The 20,870-nt window shown below is 41.2% G+C and overlaps 2 protein-coding genes across 3 annotated transcripts; both read left to right on the top strand.

The window, feature by feature from the left end:
- The first annotated feature begins 6,255 nt into the window (after window positions 1–6,255).
- slc25a43 (solute carrier family 25 member 43) lies at window positions 6,256–14,014 on the top strand. 2 transcript variants are annotated; one of them, XM_077578633.1, is made up of 5 exons: window positions 6,261–6,681; window positions 7,871–8,112; window positions 8,382–8,554; window positions 10,660–10,794; window positions 12,667–14,014. In XM_077578633.1, the coding sequence occupies exons 1-5, from the start codon at window positions 6,410–6,412 to the stop codon at window positions 12,880–12,882; spliced, it is 1,038 nt and encodes a 345-aa protein (XP_077434759.1). In that variant the 5' UTR covers window positions 6,261–6,409; the 3' UTR covers window positions 12,883–14,014. The 2 variants fall into 2 exon arrangements, with proteins under 2 accessions (XP_077434760.1, XP_077434759.1); XM_077578634.1 differs by lacking the exon at window positions 10,660–10,794 and having other exon boundaries at window positions 6,256–6,681.
- Window positions 14,015–14,986: 972 nt separating this feature from the next.
- On the top strand, window positions 14,987–20,123 carry slc25a5 (solute carrier family 25 member 5). Its single transcript, XM_077578636.1, has 4 exons — window positions 14,987–15,236; window positions 18,008–18,494; window positions 19,403–19,543; window positions 19,692–20,123. The coding sequence occupies exons 1-4, from the start codon at window positions 15,126–15,128 to the stop codon at window positions 19,847–19,849; spliced, it is 897 nt and encodes a 298-aa protein (XP_077434762.1). The 5' UTR covers window positions 14,987–15,125; the 3' UTR covers window positions 19,850–20,123.
- The last annotated feature ends 747 nt before the right edge of the window (window positions 20,124–20,870 follow it).

The raw sequence follows: 20,870 nt of genomic DNA on the forward strand, positions 1-20,870 counted from the left end.
CTTGAGTTCTTTAAAAAAAATAAAAACTTTTTAGATTAGATATCACATTCTACAAATTCCAACTCAATGCTGCTCCTTGTATTTGTCTGACTTGGTTATTCCCCTTCTTTTTAATATGAGCGTACGCGTCAATATAGCTGCTGTGAGAAGTGAATTTCCCTCACGGGACGACTCAACGATGGCCAGCATCTATCAATAAAGTGTCTGGAGATTGTCCCAAGAAGCAAAAGCCCCCTCGAGAACAAGAGACAGCGGCAGACCCCTCGTCTGGGTCAACTCCCCTCCAGCCGGGACCACATGACCCTCTCTCCTTGTCAATGGGCTGCTCCTCCCCGCTACCTGTCCGCGGGTCGGATCAAGGTGTGGGGGCCGCATATCAAACAGGCCGGGGGCTCCCTTTGATGTGGATGGAAACACAAACACTGATTTGAGGAGAGTCGTAATAGCTTATTTGTTCCCTTTAGTCATTCATTGAGCTGCCGCTCGCATGTGTATGCCTTCAAAGGGAGGCCGAGCGGCGCGCACCGGCCCGGCCAGGCCCGGTGGTACAGTAGCCGAGCGGGCCCTGAGAGCGGTCCGCTTGTGGGAAGGCCATCTGGCTTCCTCTTCCTTTAGATTTGATATTGATTTATTGGCTGTACGTGGCTAGATAAGGGAGGGGGGGGGGGGGGTGCCAGCTGCCACAAGTTCTCCACTGCATCCTGGTAGACAAAGGGCCTCCTGGTTATCTACATCCTGCTAAATAGGTGATGCGTCATTCCTTGTTAGGATTTACAGCTCCACCTTGTTTTTTTTGTGGTTGGTGTGTTGTGGAGTCTCTCAACTTTTACTGAGCCAAGCCATCGAGTTTACATTGGGGGAAATCTCATTCTGCTCCACTCACAGTCACAACAACAACAACAAAAGTCACAAAAAGTGGAACAAAGGTATGCACTTTCTGCCATCTAGTGGAATTAATTGTTATGCCCGTCACTAGTGACCTTTTTTATGTTTGTAAACAATAAGCACTGGGATACTTACGGGTGGCAGAAAAGTGATTGATCTGAACTGAAAACTCAACTCAAGAACATCCCTACCCCAAAGGTTTAGTTTTGGATTAGTTACCCCCGCCCCCACCACACACACACACACAATTTTTGTTGGTAAAAAAAATCCAATCAATACATCAGAATTTATGTGTGAAGGAGATGTCTTGACAGGGAAGATCGTAAGGCTGGTTGCATCGTAGCCATTTCTAAAGCGATTGTGTGGGAATCTGTTCTACACATCACATGGTTAGAGATGTTTTTGTCCCCATTTTGTCACAAATGTCACATTATCTTACATCCAGAAGTGGCAAATCCAAGTCCAGAAAGTAAAAACCCTGCCACAGTTTGGCTTTAGCCCTAGGTGCTAGCTAGCTAGCTCCCAAGCTAGCTCCCATGGTGCTTGTTCACCTGCTAGGGAGCTAGCTAGCTAGCTAGCAAGCACGCATCAGGGGCTAAAGCCAAACTGTGGCAGGGTTTTTACTTTCTGGACCTGGATTTGCCACCTTTACAGCTTATAACATTTTCCTATGAGAAGATCCTGTGTGCTCTGAGCTGTGTTAAGCATGAATTTGTGCGGATAAGAGAGTCTGAAATGGGCCAGAGCCGACATTATAGGTGACATGCTTGCAAATCTAACTTTGAATTTGAATGGGAAAAATTGACCACATTGCACGATTTACCATAAGGACTCCTTGCGGTGTCAACGGCGCGAGGCTCTAACATCTTCTTGGGCTCTTGTACCGAATCGCTTTTTTAACATGTATATTTTTACCACAAGCTTCGCCATTTCATTATATTGCAAAATGGTTCATTATTGTTGTCAAACATAATGTTTACTATATTTACTGCATTTCTATGGCATGGTGGCATGTGGTGGGTGCGTCCATGCATTTTGATTGGCTATCATTTGCGGTTTCTCACAGGTGTGTACTGTATAAAATGTTTGCTTTTTGTAGTCCTTGAGTAATTTAGCAAAATGGCTAGCCTGCTAACTAACATCCCATTCAGTGTTAAACATGCTCATCTGTGCCATTAATCAGAGCAGAACAGATTTAATATCCAGTCCCTCAATAACTATCTCTGAATTTCCACCATGTCTATTTTTTCAATCAACTTACCTGTTGAAATGTACATTAAGCAATTTACCACACGGAACATTTTCTTTTCCACTGACACTAAAGTCGTCGTCAAGCCATTTCGTCTCCGCCTTGACCAAATAACGTAAAGTATGCGTAACATCATGACAAAATGTGACTATACATTGCTGGCATCGATCAGATAGATGCAAAAAGAAGCGAGTTGTGAGTTGTATGATTTTCCCGCGCCCCAAGTGACATCACAGGGGTTGGGAATCACCGTATTAGTTGAAAACCAGCGTCGGCTCTAATGAGGTGCAAAATGACATTTGACTAACCATAGCAAACCCTGACGGCCTTTCACAGAAACTATATTGAAAAGTGCTCTCTTTTGCATAACATGTCTCCCATTCCTGCTAAGTGAGCCGGGAAGATTAAGACGGGGGGGGGGGGGGGGGGGGGGGGGTCTTGTTGGCAAAGGTGTCATCGTCAATTGTGTGCTTATGCCTGATTTTTCTCACCAGCGCAGCGCACCACCCCCAGAAGAAGACACACAGACAGACTGTGGTGTCACCATGCCTGTTTCTACGTTCGCCAACCCCCCCCCCCCCCCCCCCCTCTCCCCTCCAGCAGCCTTTCTTCATTGGGCCCCTCCCCTCCCAACACAAGCCTGTGATGTGACTGTCTCAGATAATGAGGTGAGAATTTTATTGCGGCCCTCTGTGATCCTGGCACCAGTCTGTGAGGATGACAGCGGGCTGAGCGCATCCCCCGCCCTCTGACCACCCCAGACCCCCATGTCATGGTGCAGGGCGCCCCCTCATGGCCAACATTGAAACTGAAGGGTTTTCCCGGTGTCCTATGGAAATTCCTTTGAGCAATAATCCCAGCAAAGTGTGGTGTTCCCTCTAGTGGTAGACAAAAGAATCACTGCCCTAGTACAGTTCTATAGTATTTAACTTTTTTTTTTGCATTTAATCTTTTAGAACTGTATTCTTATTTTGAATTTATATTTAGGTGAAATTTGTAGTACCTCCATTTTCCATATTACTAGTGAGGCAAAATTACAAATTGGCATTTTGGTGCTGCTATTAGGGTCCAGTAGGCTGCTCGTACATGACACATGTCCACTAGTTAGTTGCTAGTTAATGTGTTAACCGCTTACTTAACTAGTTGACTAGTTGATTGTGTACTAATAGGCCAGTACTAGCAGCATTATTAATGGGAAAAAGTTATTCGCAATCGTTCTACTAGTGCGGTGAATTGTCTTACTAGTGAGTGCAAACAGCATGTACTAGTTCACTCTTTGTCCACACTAGCGTTTAGTGAACATTTATTCAATATCCTATCAATATCCTTGTATGTGACACATGCATGCCTACTAGTGAGGCCTAGTAGTGTGCAGCACAGTAGTTCACAAGTAAAGCACCTGCATACTGCTTGGACAAGTGGTAGATGTTTAACTATAGTAGGATTTTGGATCATTACTAGTAGCACACATTTGTCAACTAGTTCCCAATTTTACCTCACTAGTAAGATTTAATTGCCCTATTTAGCATGTCAAAGTTGTCTTACTAGTGAGGACAAAGATCGTACGTGGAGCTGTATATCAAGGACTAGGATGCTACTAGTGCATGACACATGCCTACTAGTGTGGGGCATAGTAGTAAAACTAGTGCACAGTAGTTTCCTGGTAAGGGTTAATTACATATGAGTAAGCCAAAAGTGGCACTCGTAGTAGCGCAGTTGTATTGAGTACGAAGAGCGTACTCGTCCACGGACCTGAAGCGAAAGATACCAAGAATACGAGTCAACGCTGACTCAACTTTGCACTTAGCGCACTTCAAAGTGAGACATGGAGGGGGCGGACTTGCGCATGCCATGCGGAGGGAGAATGACAATGCCTGCTGGGCCTGAGCGACATGCCGCTACCCAAAGACACAAAGGCCCGCCGCCTGCTCCCGCCGCTGAGGAAGGGCTCATTCAAGAGCGCCGATATACATACAGGAAGCTCGCGGCCTAACTCTATTCTATACAAATGACCAGGGACACAGGAAGACGGACAGACGGACAGTCGGACAGACAGACAGGCAGGCAGGCATGCAGGCATATTGTCACACTGACCTGTCTGACTATTGAAGCATTTATTGATAAGAAAGACCACATCAAAACACTTATCATTGCCTTATCAAGTGGATTTTAATCAGTGGTGGGCGGTGCGTAGCGGGGACTTACCAGACTTAATCCACCTCGTAAGGCCACCACTAGCCACGAGTAATCAACACCCACTCATAAAATTGACTTTGTGACAAAACAAAGAAAAATGTGTTTTCTTGCTTTTTGTTCAAATGAAATCCACAAATGAGAAAATCCTGCAGTTGGGAGACTTTGTATTTCAGCCAATGTTATACTGTACTGTAATTGCCTATGAATGCCTCAAGATGGCAGTAGCTCTATACTTGTTTGTAGCGCCAAGGAACAATGCACCAAAATGCCACCAGAGGAAGCCAAAGCAAAACTGTTTTTGTATAAAAAATAAATAAATAATTAATGCAGTACAGTAGATGAATTTGATGAGGATCAGTTTATGTTCACTTTATACAACCCACCAATACTATATATATATATATATATATATATATATATATATATATATATGTATATATATATATATATATATGTATATGTATATATATATATATATATATATATATATGTATATGTATATATATATATATATATATATATATATATGTATATGTATATATATATATGTGTATATATATATATATATATATATATATATATATATATGTATATGTATATATATATATGTGTATATATATATATATATATATATATATATATATATATATATATGTATATATATATATATATATATAAAACAATCAAACAGAATATATCGGAAAATAAAAATAAATACAAAATAAAATATAAATAAATACAAAAACAAATAATAAAATAGTGATAAAAAAAGTAATAATAAAAAAACTAAAATAAAAATTCTGACAAGACAGAAAACTCTAACATCCATGTGTACACGTAATGGAAGCAGTGTAGCCAAAAGAAACGCTACAAAGTGAAGAGGATAAACTATTAGGGATAAATAAGTACAATTTCATGGGACAAATACCTTTTATGAGAATTTACTGCAGCCAGCATGTCGTGACAAAATGTCCTAAACTGAAGAAGGTGCAACGTACCATCCAGCGTTATGATTTTCGTGTGATCATGATTTTGTATAGAAATTCAGGATCACAGACCAGGATTACCCCCAGCAGGCGGTGAAAGGGCCTGCCGAGGTGGCCCGCCTCTCATTTCCTCTGGTGGGCCCTGTTATTCTACAAGTCTTTTGTGGAGAGGGCCAAGTGGTGCGGACAGAAGAGGGTGGTGGCGCTTGCCAAAGGCGCGGAGAAAACAAACAAACAAGACGGCTAATCCCTGCTGATAAACACACAGCGTCGCAAATTTCTCATTTGAAGGCACAGACGGAATCAAAAACAATTTCACCCCCGACAGGAAATCATGTAAAGAGAATTCAACTCTGAATCAGAATCTGATTCTGATTCTGAAAACACGGACACCAGAAGCACCACATGCACATTTCATCGGTAAGAATGTGATAATAAATTTTCTCTTATAAGGTGCGTATAACTCTAAGTGCTATACTCAAAAGATTTGCCTGCATCATTTTCCAGAACCATCTGCAATTAAATGAAAGCAAAGTGTTCACATTATAGCCTACTCTGAATGAGCCATGCAAACTGTGAAGTTCGGTCTTTGAGAGGCTTTCATGACTCCATACAGGGATACGTGCTGGCGTAAACCATGCACTGATAACAGTGCTTTCAGCCAAAATCAGACCGAAGATGTCAGTAACAGTGGCAACGCAAGATGGCTGCCCTTGACGCTCATTTCAGTATTTTGTTTTTAAATAGATTAAATGTTATACAATATGTTAGATTAAAACTAAGTATCTTGAATAAATTGAAAATAATTTAATAATTACTCTACTCACCTTTATTTGTAGGACTGTACCTAAATAGAAATCGAACATAAAACAATTCAAACTGTGATGCAGACGTTGCCTCATAGCGCCCTCTAGTGTATCCTTGATGCCACTTCGGCTCCGGTGATGAGTGACGTCACTACCGTAGCAGGATCCGCCTTGGCCAACGGGCTCCAGTCCAGTCCACAAATAGATGCCTGATGTCTTCTAGGCCGTGTAAACAAAGCTTTCGGGCAACCAAAAACTGCGTTACATTCGTTTTTTAAGGCCAAATTATGGGCACGATTAAAAAGGACAACAGGCTGACAAGTTCGCAAAGCTTCTCGTGTGTCGGCTTTGCGGGTTTATTCAGTAAAAGCGCCACGTCGCCTTTGGAAGTGGTGAAAATTAAAAGTCAGGTGGGAACATTTCACTGTAAAAAAGGCTTCGGACAAACTTTTCTCCTCATCTACCACAATGAGGGACTCAAAGGCTTTTGGAAGGGGAATTTGGTCTCTTGTCTTCGCTTGTTCCCCTACACCGCAGTCCACCTGACAACCTACAGAAAGTAAGTTAAAGTCCGTACACTTAATTGGCGTTTACACGACAAGTTTGAGGTCATTGTGCTCAGATTGGAGGTACATTTTGACTATTAAAGCTCTACTGATAGTTGTTAGTCCTCCGAGAAGTTGGAGGTGACGTTTGTGTGGCGAACAGAGCCAACTGTGAAGGTTTTATATAATCTCTACGATTGGTGGAAAGTACAGTCTTTAATAAACGTTCTATTTAAGTGGATATAATAAATTCGTTTATCACGTAGAAGTAGTTTGTGTTCGACTTCCTGTTTTCTGAGCTCCTGTTTTTTTCTAGCCAATCAGAGGACTTTATTTTCTCAGTCGATATTTAAAGCAAAGGTGCAGTAGTGTTACCCTGAGTTTAGGCTAGCGGGTATTGGTTGCTTTTGGAAAATAAAAGGATGACCAGTATTTGTTAATCTTTTACAAATTAAACATTTAAAGATGTAACATTATTTTAAATTTAGTATTTGATATGATGCGAAGCAGCATTTGGTGTGCAATATTGGCTAAAACAGCCTGTGGGTCTTTTGATTGATTTGTACTTTGAACATGAGAAAGAACTGTTGTAACACTGTTTTTTGTACATTTGATATAAAACGCACACTGGATTATCAACTCCTTATTCGCTGTCATTGTTTGGAAATTCAAACGGCATTTGAACCTTCTGAAGTGTAGTGTCGCCTGAGAGGTCAAATTGTGGGCAAAATTGTGTAAGTGTGTGTTCGGTTACTATCGGACAAAACGTGATGTATTGACAACCATATGGTTGATAAATAAACACTGAGGTGTATACAAATAGAAGAGTGGTTGCTGCTATCTGTAAAGGGCAGTGCAAATAGCACACCTGTTAGCTAGGGCACGGGATCATGCAAAAATAACCACCCTTCTCACAGAGTACACAGAGTTCCAGGAAAACAAAACCCTCACTTCCGTGTTCTGCACACATTGTAGGAGTTATTGTTTTACTCTGTGGTGATATATTATTTGGGCTTTTTTTTTCACAATTCAAAACATTTCCCAGGTGTTCTAATAACATATGTGACATGTCAAAAATACCCCAAGGATCAAGAATTATATAGTACACTATAATACACAACCATTTATTTATTTATTTGTTTATTTTTGTTGTTGTCATAATGAGCCAGTTTTGACTTCAAGCAACAATCAATTTGTGCCCAGGATAGTCCACCTTCACATGGACGAACTTGGCTTCATCTCGCAGGCGAGGGCCATCATCGCTGGCGGGCTGGCGGGCGTGGCCGCCGCCCTGGCCACGTACCCCCTTGAGGTAGCTGAGACCCGACTGATCGTCCAGAACCGCAGGGTGCCTTCGTACGTCGGCGTTGTTCACACACTGGCCAAAATCCACAGCGCCGAAGGCCTACGCGCTCTCTACAGGGGCTTTTCTCTCACTGTCTTAGGTATGCAAACAGCAGGAAAAGTCATCGGCATCACTGATACCTAAACTCTGCCACGTGCAGTGAAAGACCGTCGAGTGCGCCACAGGAAATGATCCAATTCCACCTAAAATGATCATTTATTTAATATAGATAATATAGCTTTAAATTAGACCAAACCATGTGCCTTGACTGATGATTATTTGTGAATCACTGATTGACAGAACACCCCACTTTCTTTCTTTTTTTTTTAATGACCATAATTTCCCACCACACTTTGTGTGTGTTTCTAGGTGCATTTCCCTTCTCCGTGGGATGCTACGTGGTGTACACCAACGTGGACAAAGTGTGGCAGGAGCCTCCTTTCCGCTTGTCGCCTCTGCAGAACTTCATCAACGGCTGCCTGGCAGCAGGACTGGCACAAACGCTCTCCTACCCTTTTGAGACTGTCAAACGCAAGATGCAAGTAAGTCATCGAAATACAAAAATCAATCCATCCATGCATTTTCTATGCTGCATACATTACAGTGTTTCTCAAACCTTTTTGGACAAAAACAAGACTTGCTTTATATTATTATAAGCAACTGTAACATTTGTAAAATATGAACACCAACACTGCACTTAAATATTGGAAATGAAAAAAATAACTTGGTGATTCAATTGAAGTAATTGCACATAAGTAGATATAGGTTTGAAAGCACAGTGTTATAAAAAAAATAGATTAAAATAAAATAAATTTGGTACACTATAGATGGATAAAATCCATCTATAGTGTACCAAATTTTCTACTGGATACATTTTTCAAAACTCATTTGGTTTGCATACCACTAGAGGGAGCCAATGTACCACGCCACTTTCATCACTTGATACTACAGTACAAATCCTTCCCTTTTGCCCCTTTCGTAGAAGGTACGTAATATTTGGGAATTGGAATATAAACAGGTTTAACTTTAAAAAAAAAAAAAAAAAGAAGAAGAAGAAGATTTTTTTGTGTGAAAATCTGTTCACTGTGATCCTAAAAAAAAAAAATTGGTGGCTAGATAGGAGTGGCTACAGATTACATTTTTCACTTTAGTTGTATTAACATCTAGAATCCACAAGGGGGCAGCGCAAATGTTTATCATATCTTTTCATGGGCCAACGCTGAAGAAAGGACATTTGGCTGCAATATTTAGTAGTTAGTGTACAGATTGTATAACAATGTAAATTCACTGTGCCATAGAAATAACTCAGCACATAATATGTAAACTGCATGCAACAAAAGTGAGACCAGCCCCAAACTGAAAATATCCAAATTGGGCCCAATTAGCCATTTTGCCCTCCCTGTTTTCATCTGAGGTGCAGGTGTGTTAAATGTATTGCACTCATACTCTTATACTGGTAACTGTAAATTCAATCTAGCACATCATGAGATGGATGGATTGGATTGGATGGCGTTCACTGTACTTGTTTGCAAGGACAGAGGGAGCAATGGCGGCCCCCACGCCGAAATACTACATCCGGTTTGCTCTGTCCTATTATTATTAGCTGCCAGCAGCTGGGAATGTGAATGCATGTCGGGTCTGCTGCAGCAGCAGCTTGAGATAAAACGTCCAAAGATAGCCGCTGGCTATCGGCATCAGGCCAGCCCTTCGACTTTTATGCGCACAACTCGGCTAACGCCGCACGTGCCATACAAAGGGTATCGAACCCCTTTGCAAACCGTTTGAGCATTTATTCCGATCCTTCTTATCTAGCATAAAGTCCATGTACTAATGCAATCTTTGTCTTCACCAGTAAGACAGTTCAAGTCACAAGTAGACTAAGACGCACTTGTAGAACTGCTGCAGTGTTTTTTTTTTTTCACTACTAGTGCCACTTTTGGCCTACTAGTACACAATTAAATCACACTAGCAAACTACTGTGCTACACTAGTAACACTACTAGTGTTACCAGTCAGGTAGATAACTAGCATTTATGCCAGGGAAAACTATTGACCCTTCAGGTTCTCACCTTTTTCCCCTAAGACAATTATTAGAGAAAAAATGCCATTCACTACAATGCAGATACAAAAATAAACAATACAGTTAAGTGCATACAAATTGTAAAAAAAAAAAAATGTCTAGAAATGGAATGGATGGATAATGGCAGGCGGCTATGCGTTTTTAATATTCATTTACCAGGACATCAGCTTGTAAACATTCCGTGTTGATAAATCCCCTTTTGAAAGCTTCCTCCGAGCGTTTGTTCCTCGAATCCCAAGTGAGCGTTTACGGCGTTGGCGCGTTCCGACTCATTTGCCTGCTTCTTAATGAAAATGAACTTGTTTCTCATCCGCTTAATGACCTCCGACGGCGAGGTAAGATCATACATTTCCCAGCTATAAAAAGCTCCTTTCCAGGTTCAAGAGTGTTAACGGCTTTGAGATTTTCCAGAGCGATGGAGGCAAATGAGGCGTCGGAATGGACCGTGACCCTCGGAAACAGGATTTACGGCCATATTTGCCGGCAGGAAGTGGCGTCGGGCCTCATGGGGATGACAAGCGGGCTGTGGAGGAAGGACGCTAACGCGAGGCGCCTTGTGTCTTGGCAGGCGCAGAGTTCTCGGCTGCCGCATTTGGGTGGCGTTGACGTGCATTTCAGCGGCGTGATGGACTGTTTCGTGCAGGTGGTCAAAAATAAGGGCGTCCTGGCACTCTGGAGTGGCCTGACCGCCAACACCATAAAGGTACACAATGACTGATTCATAGGCCAGTGCCAACTTCATTACCCGATATTAGCGCTTTTGGCAAAAATCGGCCCATTTTTAAAAAAAAATATTTATTAGGAGTGTCAGGCGTTTTTCATCGTAATTACTTAAATAGTTAACACACAAATAATCGCAAATGTTATATCTGTTGTAAATGTACAATAAATTTTTTTCTAAATTTTCACTCTCACTTTAAAATGGGCAAAAAAAATGTGAAACTACTAGAATTATGGCTGCATCTTTAAGTCATTTAATGTGATATTGATTTGTGTTGAGGTCATTTTTCTGCCACCAGATGGCATCATTGCATTTGTAAGACATTGGTGACAGCTCAGTGCATTTTCTTTTCATATTAAGAGTTATCTAATCTTGAACATGAAGTCACTTGCGAATTTGTGCACATTTTTAAAATTGTAAAATACAACTTGAGCCCAGTCTCCACAAATGTATACATTATTATCAAATTTATTACTGCTAAATTTTGACGTCCACGTGTCTGCTGCGTTGATTGGAATTCCTCTAGTACACACTTTCCAAGTAAGGGCCGGTCATTAATTGTGCGTGAAAAAAAAAAGTGGCATTAAATGAACTCAAAATCCAGACACAAATTTGGACAACCCTAGAATTTATTCTTTTACACATTAGCATGTTATAACGTAACACATAGATAACTGTTTAAATATTCCCCCAAAGATGGGTGGAATCCATTTTTTTCCCCTACGAAAGCACACCGAACTGTCCGTCCTACACGTGCACATTTTGGGTGAGCGTGAGTGGCCGATGAGGGAGGTGAAAGGGTGCGGGGGGAGGGGGAGAGTGGCGGCGGCGGCGGCGGCGGCATGCGAAACAATGTTGTGGAGTAATTAATAGCAAGAATATCACGAGTGAGGTGCGCAAAGTCCGCCTCGGGAACAGCGTGCTCCACTCTCCGGTTTCAGCCGCAAATGTCAAGGTTGGCTGCGTGTGCTTTTCTTTTACAAATACAAAAGTCAAAAAGTGGAGCTCATTTTTGAGAATATGTTGACTGGACACGTCCAGTCTTGTCCTGTCCTATTTGCTACTTGCATGGCCATGGCCAATCCTGTCTATTTGCCACTTATCTATCTTGGCTAGTCCTGTTCTGATCTGCCCTGACCAATCTTTTCTGTCCTATTCTACATTTCACATCTTGCATTGTGTTTTGCGTCCTGTGTGTCTCAACCGGTCCAGTTCTGTCCTATTGGCTACCTGTCATTTCGTGCCCTGCCATGTCCAGTTTTGTCCTCTCCAGTGTGTTACTTGTGGTGTCCTGCCTTATCCTGTCCTACCCTATCCATTTCTGTCCTTACCCTATCCTGCCTTGCGCTGCTCTTCACTGTCCTGTTAGCGACTCATTGCATCCTCTCCTGTTCAGTCCAGTGCTGGCTGTCCATGTCTTATTTGCTCCTCATCACATCGCCATGCCCTGTCCTGTCCATTCCTGTCATGTCCTGTTGTAACTCATCACATCCTGCTCCGTCCTGTCCTAGTTGCTACTTGGTATACCCTGCTTTGTCTTGTCCTTTTCGTATTTGCTGCTCGTCACTTCATGCATTGTACTATTCTATTCTGTCAGTCCAGTCCAGTCCTGTCCTGTCCTTTTTATTACTCATGGCAATCCTGCCCTATCCTCTTCTGTCCTACCCTGTTTGCTACCCATGCTATTTGACACGCCCCTTCCTCACAAGCGGTACGAATGCCTTCTCAATCCGTAATATAAACTCTTACGTAATATGATTGCCATACGGTGTAATTGTGTCCTGTTCTTGCTCTGTTCTGTCCTTCCCTCTGTCTGCCTGGGCATATGCCAACTTTGATCGGTACCCTTTGCAGATTGTCCCCTACTTCGGCCTCCTCTTCGCCTGCTTCGAGCTGTGCAAGCAGGTCTGCCTTTACCGCAACGGCTACATCGTGTCGCCGCTCAGCTACACGCCGGCGCCCGGCGTGGACCAGAGCCTCAGGCCGGCCGAGCTGCAGGAGGTGAAACGTTACCTGAGGAACAGGAGCTTCGGAGAGGCCGGTCAGCCCAGCATGGGAAACCGCTGGTGAAAACCTCCACAGGGGAGGAAAAATGGCGACCATGCTCTGACGGTGCTTGCAAAAATACAGCAGCACAATTTCATAAGATCCAACACAAAATGTGCCTTTACAGCGAATCCCTGTTTATTGCGGGTTGTACGTTCCAGACCCAGCTGTGATGAAAATCTCTGATTATAGACCACATAACTTTTTTTTTTTTTTTTTTTTTAGGTAGTTTTACCCTTACAATGATGCTGTAAAATTTGTGATGTAGCAGAGCGGGTTCACTGTGCAAAAATAACAATGCTGTGTTTTGAAAGGCATTCACTTATTAATATGCTTTTTACTGTGCTTTTTTTATGGAGTATAACAAACTTGTTCTCTTACAAATGGACCCTCTGTATTTATTTATGAGCGCTGATGCATTTTTACACAACTTCTAACTTATTTGCTCATTAATGCAACTTTTTGTGCGTGTTTTAATTTGAATAGGTTTACTTATTGTTTATATGGAAAAAAAATAACTCTCAGGTTGTGTCAATCTAAAACTAACCATTTGTCAAGGCAATCTCATACATGTGTTCCTATTCTCTGCAATATATGATGTGTTTTTTTTTCTGTCTATCCTGTCAGTGTTATAAGGAAGAAAGTATGTTTTGTTGATGTAGCACTTATCAGACTCACGAAGTGCTTTACATGCTTAAAATAGTCACAAACAATACAGTTAATGTAAAAACAACTACGCCAAACAGTTACAGTAAGTGCGACTGTTTTCAGCGGTGTTTTGTGTGTTCAAAAGATCCTTTATATCAGAGAGCCGGTAATGTCTTCAGTGCCACATCAGTGCGATTTCACACAAAATCCTCCACAAATCTTCATGGAATCAAGTTAAATGTAGGCTGAAGTGCCCTCAATGCCTTCTGATTTCCACATTACAGCTTTTGTCTGCTTACTTTAACATGTGTGCCTTAATCGTTGTTTGTTTTGGTTATTACAGCACACAAAATAACCGGAAAAAATGTTCTTTATTGCTGTAAATGGGTGCTTGATGAATATTTGAGACCGCTGTACAGCGTTGTGTGCGATAGACGACGTTTTGAAATGAATACTGACATTTTTGGGATTGTTGCTACTTGAATCAATAAACCTACTTTTCATGTAAGGACTGCCGTTTATTATAGCAGCGAATACCAACCACTGTGAGAGAAATGATCTAGTTTCATTTAATTGGTCTGAAAATGGTGAACGAATGTTGATCTATCTGTGCCAGTGACGTGCGGTGACAAGAACTTGCGTAGAATACGTGCTTAGGCTGCGTGGAGGTGGGTGCGAGTGACGCATGTGAATTGTGCGTGTGGTCAGCTGAACCGGTCATGTCGTCTTCTACACACAAAACAGACTTTGCTGAGCGACAGCCAAATGGGGCCGTAACAGATGGGGTGACCTTTATGCACCGCAGCACAGGCCTTCAGCTGCTCCTCGCTGACCACTAACATGACATTGAAACAATCATGACCACAAGTTTATCAGTGCATTCGATCATTGCAACACAGTAAAGCATTTCCTCAGCGACATCATCCAAATTTGTATGCAAATTGGAACAAGGTGTAGCCTAATCCCAACCTATGCTAATGCAGTAGTTAAATTGAGAGATAGGTCACCGATGCACTTCTAGCTGTTTACTACTGAATGGACAGTCAAACACACACATACAGAATATAAACACAAGGAGAATGGAAGAAACAGTCACAATACACTGAGTTGTAAAAGGCCAACATGACTAACGTTACTCGCTAGGCCACACCCCTTGTGTGTTTACCCTTGACTTGCACATTCAAAACAAAGTTTATTTCTCTATTTTCTCTTTATTTGTCTAATAGAAACAAAAAATACGGATGTTTTGTGGCTCTGCGTTAATGGAATTTTTTTATTAATTTTCATATTAATTGGTCAATATTGAATTTTAATGAACTTGTTTCTCGGTCACCGTTCGTAACCTCGAAACGACCGTTGTATGTTGGGAGGGAGGAAGTCCCCGCCTACTCTCCTCTAGCTCCACCAATGAGCGCCAAGAGCGGAAGTTTGCCTTTTCTCTCCTGGTGTCTGCTGCTCTTTAAATCTGTCCTGCCCCTCTCGGACTTTGGCCTTTTCAACATCGGAGAGCAAGGGAGCAGCTGGGCAGCGACTTTTTATTTATTTATTTATTGTTTTGTTTTTTAAATTTTAGATTTTATTATTATTTTTTTATCTGTTAGTTTTTGACAAGCGTAAGGATGAGTGAACAAGCCATTTCTTTCGCCAAGGACTTTTTGGCGGGGGGAATCGCCGCCGCCATCTCCAAGACCGCCGTCGCCCCCATTGAGAGGGTCAAACTTCTGCTTCAGGTCCACTTCATTCCTTCATTGAAATTATATTGTGTTTATATAGCGCCGAATCACGTTATGAACATGTTTTTTGTATGTATAAATATTTAAATGCTAATCCAGCCGTTTGTGGCTATCGATGTTAACCTGTCGTGATGCGTTCAAAAGTTGTGTTTCCCAACTTTTAGGTAGTCAAGGCACATATTTTACATGAATTGCCTCTCGTAACACAACTTTAAACACCACAAAAAGTATATACTTTATGCTGAATAATACATAACACTGAAATAATTTGCTTAAGTAGAAATGTATAGACTCTAAAATGTAGCCTACTTAATTACAAATGCAAAAATTTTAACTTTTTAGTCAACTATATACAAAACCTGTTTTCATAAAATCACCCAATTGAAAAAAAAAAAAAAAACGCTTTCACATGAAATAGTTTCTCTCTTCTCTGCACGAAATATGCAGAAAAATCCATAAAATATCAATTGGCAATAACAGAGCCATATTTGTGTGTTGGCTTTTCATAGCCACTCATGCACAAAGCAAGAATGTGCACATGCGGCAAAGACTTTCCTTAACTTGCACTAACTGACTGACATCAATCAAGATCTATAGCGGAAACATTTTTCCTTGACACCAATTACTACTTTTCATTAGCCTGCTCTTTCCTGCCATCTTGTGGCATCTTAATGGAGTCATTTCCCATTGCACATGCGACGATCTGTTCCGCCACAATGGTTCGGAAAGGCAGGATTTGCATGTTATGTAATCCGCCATCCACGGGCGGGCCAGCCTCAGCTACTGTCTGACCAGTGACCAAACATAGAAAAGCAGCGTGAGCGTAAACACGCACTGCTGAAGTGTGCACTCAGCTGGTGTGACACGAGAGCTGGCTGGGAAATAGCAGACGTGGAAGGCAGGACGCGTTTCTTTGTGGAGCAACATCAGTTTCAATATTTTGACAGTTGAAACACAAAGGAAGAAAGAATTGCAAATATTCACTCTGCTTGCTTGTGATTCTTGTAAACACCGAATAAGCCTCGACAGGTCTGCAAAGTCTCACAGGGAACCAAAAGATATTCTAATCATGTTTACGTTCAAGACCATTCAAAACTCTGTAGAATAAAAGTACGATTTTCAAATCTGATCGCTAGAAGGTCAACCGCAAGGTTTTGGATGAGGAAGGAGGATTTGAAGCGGGACGTGTGAACAGTCCAATGGTTGCTGTCCAAGTTGCATTCCGCCATGTTCACCTCTTTTGAGACCCGCGAAGGTGCCCTCGGCCACCGCAAAGCTTTCACACTCGCGCTGTGGCAACGCGCATACCGAACTTTTATAACGTCCGAAGCTAAAGTGGACAAACTGCTCTTGTTGTGTACTTCACATCAACACTAATTAGAATATTGAGAGAACAGAGTATTTTTCTTATGCACTTTTTTAAAAAAAATATGACTTTCTTCCCTTCTTAAACTTTTTAATATCAGAAAATAACTCTTACAATTTCTAGCGCTTTATCCTTATTATTCTGACAAAATCTATTTTTGTTCATACAAAGATTCTAACTTTGTTCTTGGAAAAACTTTATTCTCATAACATTTTAACTTCTTTTTTCTTTAAAAAAAAAGTGAATTTGTCATCCTAATATCCCCCCCCCCCCCCAAAAAAATTTTTTTGTAGAAAATAGCCTGTTGTTAATTCCTATGGTATTCTGGAGCACACTTCGAGAAATGTTTCGACCCTTGACCCAACAAATTAAAATATGAGTTATATATATATTTTTATTATTCTTATTAAATAACATAATGTGTTTTTAAGTGATAATTATATTAAATTTTATCTAACTATCTATATATATATATATATATATATATATATATATATATATATATATAATTTTGCCACTTCTTATTCTTATTGACTGACAATGGACCCAACAAATTAAAATATGAGTTATATATATATATATATATATATATATATATATATATTTTTTTTTTATTATTATTAAATAACATAATGTGTTTTTAAGTGATAATTATATTAAATTTTATCTCTCTCTCTCTCTCTCTCTCTCTCTCTCTATATATATATATATATATATATATATATATATATATATATATATATATATATATATATAATTTTGCCACTTCTTATTCTTATTGACTGACAATGGACCCAACAAATTAAAATATGAGTTATATATTTTATTCTTATTAAATAACATAATGTGTTTTTAAGTGATAATTATATTAAATTTTATCTCTATATATATATATATATATATATATATATATATATATATATATATATATAATTTTGCCACTTCTTATTCTTATTGACTGACAATGGACCCAACAAATTAAAATATGAGTTATATATATATATATATATATATAAATATATATATATATATATATATATATTTTTTTTTTTATTATTCTTATTAAATAACATAATTTGTTTTTAAGTGATAATTATATTAAATATAAAATGTTGTCACTTCTTATTGACTGACAATTTTGTCACAGTTGCTTAGGACTCAAGTAACGACCAATCACGACCCAGGTGAGCCGTGATTGGTTGCTCCCTGAGCATCTGTGATGTCATTGTGAGTGGACGAGCAGGTGGCAAAATGGCCGCCCCCTGAGATGGATAAAAATGGCTGAATTTAGCCGCTTCCCTCATACTCCATATTAACGAATGAAAATACAGTAGAATTGAAAAAAAATGGAAAGGGTTTTGCCAACTTTATTGTGAGCGGCGTTTTTTTGCTCCGCCCACAGGTCCAGCACGCCAGCAAGCAGATCTCTGTGGACAAGCAGTACAAGGGCATCGTGGACTGCGTGGTCCGCATCCCCAAAGAGCAGGGCTTCCTGTCCTTCTGGAGGGGCAACCTGGCCAACGTCATCCGCTACTTCCCCACGCAAGCCCTCAACTTCGCCTTCAAGGACAAATACAAGAAGGTTTTCCTGGACGGCGTGGACAAGCACAAGCAGTTCTGGAGGTACTTTGCCGGCAACCTGGCGTCGGGCGGCGCGGCGGGGGCCACCTCGCTGTGCTTCGTCTACCCGCTGGACTTCGCCAGGACGCGTCTGGCCGCCGACGTGGGCAAGGGCGGGGGCGAGCGCGAGTTCAAGGGGCTTGGCGACTGCCTGGTCAAGATCAGCAAGTCGGACGGCATCAAGGGTCTGTACCAGGGCTTCAGCGTTTCCGTGCAGGGCATCATCATCTACAGGGCCGCCTACTTCGGCGTCTACGACACCGCCAAGGGTCAGCTCGCGCGTCTCTCTCTTGCCTCGCTCGCTCTTTTACCATCTCTCTCTCTTTCTCTTACCTCTCTTTTTTGTCTCTTTTGTCAAACCATCTCTCTCCCTCTCTTTTGTCTCTAACTATCTCTGTCTTTTTTGTCCCTCTCTACCTCCCTTTTGTCTCTAACAAACTATCACTCTCTTTCTTTCGCCTCTCTTTTTTGTCTTTCTCTTTTGTCAGACTATCTCTCTCCCTCTCACTCTTTTGTGTGTGTCTATCTCTCTGAATTCTCTCTCTCTCTTTCTCTCACTAGTTGTCTTTATCTCTTTTTGTCTCTGTCTAATTATCTCTCTCTCTGTCCTTTTTGTCTCTTTCTCTCCCTCTCTCTCTCCCTCCCTCCCTCTGTCTCTGTCAAACTCTCTCTCTCTTGTCTCTGTCTATCTATCTATCTCTGTCTTTTTTTATCTCTCTCTCCTTCCCTTTTGTCTGTCAAACTATCTCTCTTTGTCTCTCCTTTGTCTCTGTTTTTTCTCTCTTCTGTCCTCTTTCAAACTAGCTCTCTCTTTTTTCTGTCTATCTCTTTTTGTCTCTATCTCTCTTCCTGTCTCTTTTGTCTTTGTCAAACTTTCTCTCACTCTCTCTGTCTATCTCTCTCTGTCTTTTTGTCTCTATCTCTCTTCCTGTCCCTTTTGTCTCTGTCAAACTATCTCTCTCTTTCTCTTGTCTTTTTTTCCTCTTTCTCTCTCTCTCTCTGTCTTACAAGTTGTCTTTATCTCTATTTGTCCGTCTCTCTTCCTGGTTCCTCGATCTTTCCCTTTTTTCTTTCTTTCTGTCATGTCCCTTTTGGTCTCTTTGGTCTGCTTGTTTTTTTTTTTTTTTTGGACTCTTTGCCGTCTGTAAGCGTGCGTGCGTGCGTGTCTCGTTGCCAGGCATGCTCCCTGACCCCAAGAACACTCACATCGTGGTGAGCTGGATGATCGCTCAGTCGGTGACGGCGGTGGCCGGCTTTGTGTCCTACCCGTTCGACACCGTCCGCCGTCGTATGATGATGCAGTCTGGGCGCAAAGGAGGTGATTTGCACAAACGCACTCGCTGTGTTGAACGCCATTTTTGTTTCGGCACATTTTTACAGTAACTTGATTGACGGGAAATGTTGTTGGATTTGGAAACGTATTTGATTGTTGATGATAATTGCATTTTTTCCTTCTTTTCCCGTAGCCGACATCATGTACAGCGGCACCATGGACTGCTGGAGGAAGATCGCCCGTGACGAGGGCAGCAAGGCTTTCTTCAAGGGGGCGTGGTCTAACGTGCTGCGAGGCATGGGCGGCGCCTTCGTGCTGGTCCTCTACGACGAGCTCAAAAAAGTGCTGTAATGCTTCTCATTTCCACTCTCGCATAATCTTGTACATTCGGATGGACTGACATGCTGCAATATATTTATGAGGGACCAACTAGTATTTGGCTACTAGTTGTACCGGGGGTGGGGGGGGTGGGTGGGCTTGGGGGGGACTGAAATCTTCGATGCACTCTTGGCTCATGTTCTTGTTTTGTCGCGTTGTGTTTTTTTTTGGCCCGCACCTGAATGTCGTCCGCTTAATGCAGGAAATTTGCCTGAAGAAAGAGAAATAAAGGCAGTTAATGAGTAAATATCACGCCTGTTTGTTGTTGGTTTTTCTGCGGCTCACGGTACATGCGGAAATTAAATTCATTGTTTTATTACAGTGGTGACATGAGATACGAGTGACCCGACTTATGAGTTGAAAGCCGTTATTTTAATGCTGACGCATTGAAAAAAAAATATTCTTAGTCCTCTGCGAAGAATGACTAATATTACTGCAGCTTACTGAGGAGGAGCATCGACTCTTTATTTACATAGCAGTAAATATTCGTCCATTCTTTATATTATATTGAATTGTCATTACTGTATGTTTTAATAAAGTCGATTATAAAATGCTATTTTTCTTTACAAAAATGAAATAAAATCCTGAAAAATACTCAACTTTTTCTTTATCGCCTAGCAGTTTTTTTTTTGTTTTTTTTATTAATATATATATATATATATAAACACAATAATATAATTTCTTAGCACATCTTTATCTACACTGATGAATTGCATGTAACATGACAAATCAATTCAAAGTGAATAAAATGAAAGTGGCCCTTGCAAGTCAACGTTTGGCGACCCGTCAGCGTGTCGCGACGTTGGCACAGCCAAGGTTGTATTTGGGGCTGACCCAAAATCAGCCGCGAAGGTTGAGCCAGCGGATCGTGTGACGTCCAAGACACTTTTGCACCTGTCGCTTTGCCAGAAAGTTAGAATTTGCGCCGACGGATTTAGAGTCACGAGTGGCAGGGTCGGGATTACTTGCTGCTCTGTGGATGATTTCGCACTTT

Source organism: Vanacampus margaritifer, chromosome 10, assembly GCF_051991255.1.
Source record: "Vanacampus margaritifer isolate UIUO_Vmar chromosome 10, RoL_Vmar_1.0, whole genome shotgun sequence".
In the NCBI taxonomy this organism is placed as follows: domain Eukaryota; kingdom Metazoa; phylum Chordata; class Actinopteri; order Syngnathiformes; family Syngnathidae; genus Vanacampus; species Vanacampus margaritifer.